At 40.3% G+C, this 5,755-nt stretch overlaps 1 protein-coding gene across 1 annotated transcript in view; it reads right to left on the reverse strand.

The window, feature by feature from the left end:
• Positions 1-734: 734 nt before the first annotated feature.
• pex10 (peroxisomal biogenesis factor 10) overlaps positions 735-5,755 on the reverse strand; it is a 10,463-nt gene continuing 5,442 nt past the window's right edge. Inside the window, exons 4-6 of the mRNA XM_015394597.1 lie at positions 3,921-4,087; positions 3,694-3,832; positions 735-830 (exon numbers count right to left, since the gene is read on the reverse strand). Coding sequence (XP_015250083.1) covers positions 762-830; positions 3,694-3,832; positions 3,921-4,087 — 375 coding nt within the window. The 3' untranslated portion in view covers positions 735-761. The remainder of the gene's footprint in view (positions 831-3,693; positions 3,833-3,920; positions 4,088-5,755) is intronic.

Consider the following 5,755-nt stretch of genomic DNA (forward strand, 5'->3'; position numbering starts at 1 on the left):
TAATTGTTGATTGCAGATGTGTCTAGTAGTTCCCATTGATTTTGCTTGTAAAGCGGGGAGAATGACGCTTATTGCGACAAAAATTATTTTTTTTTTTACTGATTAACGCTAAATTAATTAAATCACTGTGTGAATGTATTAGTTTTAGATAACGATCCATTGATTATTCCTTGCTGACATTCCCTTTAATGTTCATGACTTCCTGCCATCCATTAAAATCCACTTTCTTGCAGATACAATTCAAAAACCTGAGAACTAAAAGCTGTGCACTGCAATAAAGAAGTTTCCATTTCTGAAGTTAGATCACCTTCATGTTGATAAAGTTTTTATAATCTTAGAAGCAGCCAAAATTCCTAGAGGTGCAGAAAGTCCCTTTATGCTTCCTTTAAGATTGATAATCTCAGAACGATCAGATTCTATTAGATCACTTCTCTTCTTTTAAGATTCAACTAAATAAAAGCAATAATCTGTACTTAGTAAAATGTGCTTTTGGGAATATGCAATCATGATTTCAGGTTAGATGAAAGTTTGTGCAATCATTTTTAAATAACTAGGAGAAAAGAAAAGTCTGGAATTCTGACAGTAGAAATGACAAAAGATAACGACTAAAAAGAAAAGATGACGTTAATATATTTATTAACATTATGCAACATTAGATTGATACAATCCAAAACAGTTCTTTAAATCTGGTTCCCTTTATAAGAGAGTCTCAGCAGGCAGCATTGTCCGTTATAGTTGTATTTGTAGCTGAAGCTGAAGTTCTAGCTGTAGTTCCTGAGGAACACCAGTCTGTGAGGCAGAAACTTTTCCCGACATAAAGGACACTCAGCCTGGAAAGATAGAACACAAACACAGTGATGATTCTGTTTGAACATAAATTCATTTCATTTTTTAAACTGAACTGCCAGAACTGCTCAGCAATGACTCAGCACATTTGTGATCCTAAAAAACACAGTAACTATGGGAGTTTTTATGAACAGAAATATCACTTCTTCCACTAGTAACAGGCTCAAGTAGCGTCGTTTTTTTTTCTATTTCTGGGTCAAATATTCAACTGCACATTAAACTTAAAGTTAAAATTTTGAAGAAAGGTTTCTAGATGTCCTGAGTTTTAAAGCTTTCCTCTCCTCCTTTTGGTGCTCTGCTTTGTGGGAACATCAGCTGGGCTGCTTCAGTAGCTGATGATAGAGTTGAGCCGTTTTTTCAGTGTTTGGTCCAGTTTCTCTCTTAAGGCCATAACACACTGGTTGTGGTTGTGTACGACAAACCTGCTCTGTCTGCCCCTCTTTTGTTTTTTTCTGAGACTCAAAGAGAATCACTACTTTTTCTGTCCTCTCAAACTATTATGGGTAAAGCTTTCTATTTAAATATTTCATTCATTGTTTTTGCACGAGTCTGTTTTTACTATACATGCGATGTGCGACTCTGAAAAGTGAACATTTTCCTGTGCGATAAAAAGATAATCATTTGCGTCTCTCTTCCTGTCAGACCCACTGAATTGCTGCATATTCTGATTAAAACAGACAGTTCTATGAAACGTCACGACCTCGTCCGACACGATTTTCCATCGGATCAGAAGTAAAATCAGATTTGGTGCGTTCTGGCCTTTAGACATACCGTATTTTCACAACTATAAGGCGCACATAAACGTCTTTTTTTCCCCTCAAAATGTGCGGTGCGCCCTATGTGTGTTGTAACTGCGACTTTTGAGACCACCTCATTGAGGAGATAATGAAAGAGTGGCTGAGGGAGGTGTATGTGAGGAGACCAGGTGGTTTTTTCCACGCATCACCATCGCTTTTAATATGTGACTCCATGCGTGCCCATCTCACAGCTGATGTGAAAAACATGGTGAAAAAAAATAAACGCTGTGCTCGCTGTTATCTCGGGGGTCTGACAAAGGAACTTCCACCGCTCGACATCGGTGTGAACCGGCCGTTCAAAGTAAGGCTGCGAGCGGCGTGGGAGCGATGGATGAAACACGGAGACCACAGTTTCAGGATAAGTTTCAGGCAGCGCCGGGCAAGTTACGCCACCGTTTGCGGATGGATTGCAGATGCTTGGACTAACGTGTCTGCTGGCTCTGTTGTTCAAGCTTTCGCAAAAGCCGGCATTATTTCTGAGGAGCCGCCCGGCACGGAAAGTGACTCTGACAGCGAAGATGGGGAAATTGGGATGTCTGATTTAGCGCAGCTGTTTAATTCAGAAACAGAGGATGATGACTTTGATGGGTTTGATTAATACTTTGTCATAAATACTTGAATAAAGCACAATCATACTCAGTTTTGCTCCCGCTCTATTTTTCTACCTCAAAACTTAATTCAACAGCAGCCTCTGGGCGGGTCTCCTCCTCTTCACCGCGGCTGCTGGCAGGTGTTTTTTCATCTAAATAATCTTAATCTTGCAGCTATATTTGCTGTGATCAGTAGGAATAAAGTAGTTTTATGTTTTTAAGTGAGAAAGTCCACCTGAAAACTTCATAATTGCAGTCAGTTCATCCAGATTATCTATTTCTGTCGGAGGCGCTCAGACCCCGACATACCAGCGGTACACCAACAGTAGAGATCCCTTCATCAGCAGCCTCTAGGCCGGGTCGCCTCCGGGTTCACGCGGCTGCTGGCAGGTGTTTTTCATCTAAATAATTTTAGCTGCAGGCACCAGGATACCGGTAATAAAAGCGAACATATTCTGTCGGCAGGTTTCAGGATTTTAAGTTAATTTAGGAGTGATCACAGCGCTGTGTCATCTGCGATGTGTCTGTCTCACGGCCAGCTCCCAGGTTTGATTAATACTTTGTAATAAATACATGAATAAAGCACAGTCATACTCAGTTTTGCCCCCGCTGTATTTTTAAATACGCAGTAGAGGTATTTAAAGGTAGTAGAGGACATGTACCTGTATATAAAAACGCGCCCTATAGTCCGGTGCGCCTTATGTGTGTGTTAAATACAGAAATGGGACACATAACCGAGACTGCGCCTTTTAGTACGGTGCGCCTTATGGTCGTGAAAATACGGTAGATACAGGCTCTATTCTTACAGCACCCAGCTCTAATCCTACCCGTCTCCTGAAAACCAACTTAGAACTCCTCTGAAACGTTTTCTCTTCCAGAGAGAGCTGGTTTACTGCTGATAGTATTTATGTATCAGAGTTCCTTTGTTCCGTTTATGGGCCTGCCTCCGTCAATCTGTCAACAGGATCACATCTTTCCCTGATATTGTGCAGCAAGACAGTTTTGCATATGCAAACTTTTTTCCTTATCTTAAAATGGGGAGAACAGGAAATAAAAGGGGTGTCAGCGCTGTGACTGCACTTCACTGGTTGAGACTGGAACCTGGAACGGCCTGTTTCAGGACTAAAGCCTCCAGACAAGGTTGGCAGATTGACACGTCCCTCTGGATCAGCTGGTTTTAAAATCAGCTTCTCACATTCAGAGGATTTATTTAACCCGCTGGAATTTAAAATGGGGAAACTCCCGTATTGTGAATGAAAATCCTGTCTTCTTGCTGAAGTGTGAAGCTTTTTTTGTCACCATACTGAATGATCAAACAGGCGCATGCATAAAGAAAGAAGATCTGAGGAAGCACTCGGCTCCTTCAGTCAGATCCATGTGGCAGACAGCAAAGCAGGAGCCTTTCTGTAGCTGTACTTCCTTCATGCTGATTCCTTGGATCTTCCAGCAGAAAGTCTCACCTTAGTGTTGCACCACTCTGTGATGCACTCCCAGCAGAACAGATGCCCACAGGGGGTGGCAGTAGAGTTTCTACGGGCTTCCAAGCAGAGGATGCAGCGGGCAGCTAGAGGGCTGGAGCTCTGTGCTGTTTGCTGAGGACTGATGGCACAGTTCAGCATTACATGAGGAACTTCTACAGCAGTGGTTTGATTGTGATGCATCAGATGAGGTCCTTGTGGAGATCTACCTGAGGTTTCGGTGGATCTTCCACTCCTGTCTGGCTCTCTGTCGTTGTCTGAAGCTGTTGAGCTGTAGACTGACAGTGATGAGCAGCTGGAGGAAGGATACGGTTCCCAGCAGCCTGTAGCTCCTCCTGATGCTGGAGTCATCTCCTTTTGGCTCCATCACACGCAGCTGAAGCCGAACACAGAGCAAAGCTCAGAAACGGGTTGGATAATTAAGAAACGGGTTGGATAATTAACAGATTTTTCTGTTTGTGGAGATTTAAGATTTTTTTTCAACCAATGTTCTCACTGGGCTTCCGTAGCTCAGACTAAATACCAAGACTACCAAGAAGCAGGATTACTGAGTCAGCAGAACAACATAAGCCTCAACTCTGACTTTCTGGTACCGGTACTATGAAGCTGGGTTCAATCTCAGGAAGGCTAGTTACCATGGTGACATACTCTGAAAGGCAAACCGGTGGTGGCGAGCTTTCAGGATTGATCTGAATCCACCCTGCAGCCAATCAGCTGTTAGGAAAACATGACGCGATCTTTCATTGAAGAACCAATTGAATTCAGAGAAGAAAAAGAACTTAAAACAACAAAAAATCATTATTTTCAACATTACAATAAAAAAANAAAAAATCATTATTTTCAACATTACAATAAAAAAACTTGAAAACTAAAAATCAGTTAAAACAAAATGTGTTATTGACAAATGTAACAGTCAATTCAGTTATTTTTCCTCCTTCTTCTTTAATATTCTGTATTTGTTTTCCCCTTATTAATCTCCTTATACACAGCTGCCACTCACTTATTTCTTGTATAATTGGTATATAAAGCTAAATAAAAAACATTTTAATTTTGAAAATTATTTTATTTGGTAAAATTAAAAGTAATGGGACCGGAAGTACAGGAACCGAAAAAGAAAATAAATTGGCAGATAAACAAACCAACAAACATGAATAAGGGTACGGCACTTTTACACGGCCATTTTCATTTTAAAGTTCTTTCAGATGGCGCAGTCGACAGAAGCAAAGTTATTTGTAATCACTGCAAAGTTGAATTGTCTTATCACCTGAGTACTTCGAGTCTAAAATATCACCTAAATGCTAAACACACAGTTGATACCAGCAAATCATTTAACGAAGCAGACAGTGGCGCGAGGCTTCAGCAGACTACGTTAGAAATATAGATAAACAAAGGCAAGAGAAGCTAACAAATGCCGATTAATATATTTACAGACTTTTTCCCTGCACAGTAAATCCCAGCAGTGAACTTTTTTTGTGCTTCACCTCATTCTAACAGGGACATTTGGTACTAGACTGGTTATGCTGCTCCCTGATAAAAAAAAAAAATAATGTTTCTGCTGTTACCTCAGAAATTGCCTGTTTAATGTTATGATTGTGACTCAGGATTTTGTGGGCAGCTTTTATTTAACTGCTACTGAATAAACAAAATGCTGATGTTAAGTGTTTGCAGAACAAATGTTATGGCACTTCCTTTAATATGGCAGAACATTTTAAATAAAATTGTGCTATACACTACTTTTGAATTCATTATTGTTTTTTTGCGTATAAAAATGTGATTAATCACAATTAATCAGGGAAATCATGCGATTAAAACTTTTAATCGTTGACCAGCCCTAGTTTTTATCCTTTGTACGGTGACCTTGAGTGTCCAGAAAGGCGCCTTTGAAATAAAATGAATTGTTATTATTATATAAATTAGAGCTCAAAAAGCGTGGGAAGATCCTTTGGATCACTGTGATAATTTGAGCAATTTAGGTTTTCCCAAGCCAGGACCATCAGATATGCCGGATCATAGAACCGTGTGTTTAATGTGGGACCTGCAGGTG

Source organism: Cyprinodon variegatus, unplaced genomic scaffold, assembly GCF_000732505.1.
Source record: "Cyprinodon variegatus isolate N-32 unplaced genomic scaffold, C_variegatus-1.0 Scaffold698, whole genome shotgun sequence".
NCBI classification, from domain to species: domain Eukaryota; kingdom Metazoa; phylum Chordata; class Actinopteri; order Cyprinodontiformes; family Cyprinodontidae; genus Cyprinodon; species Cyprinodon variegatus.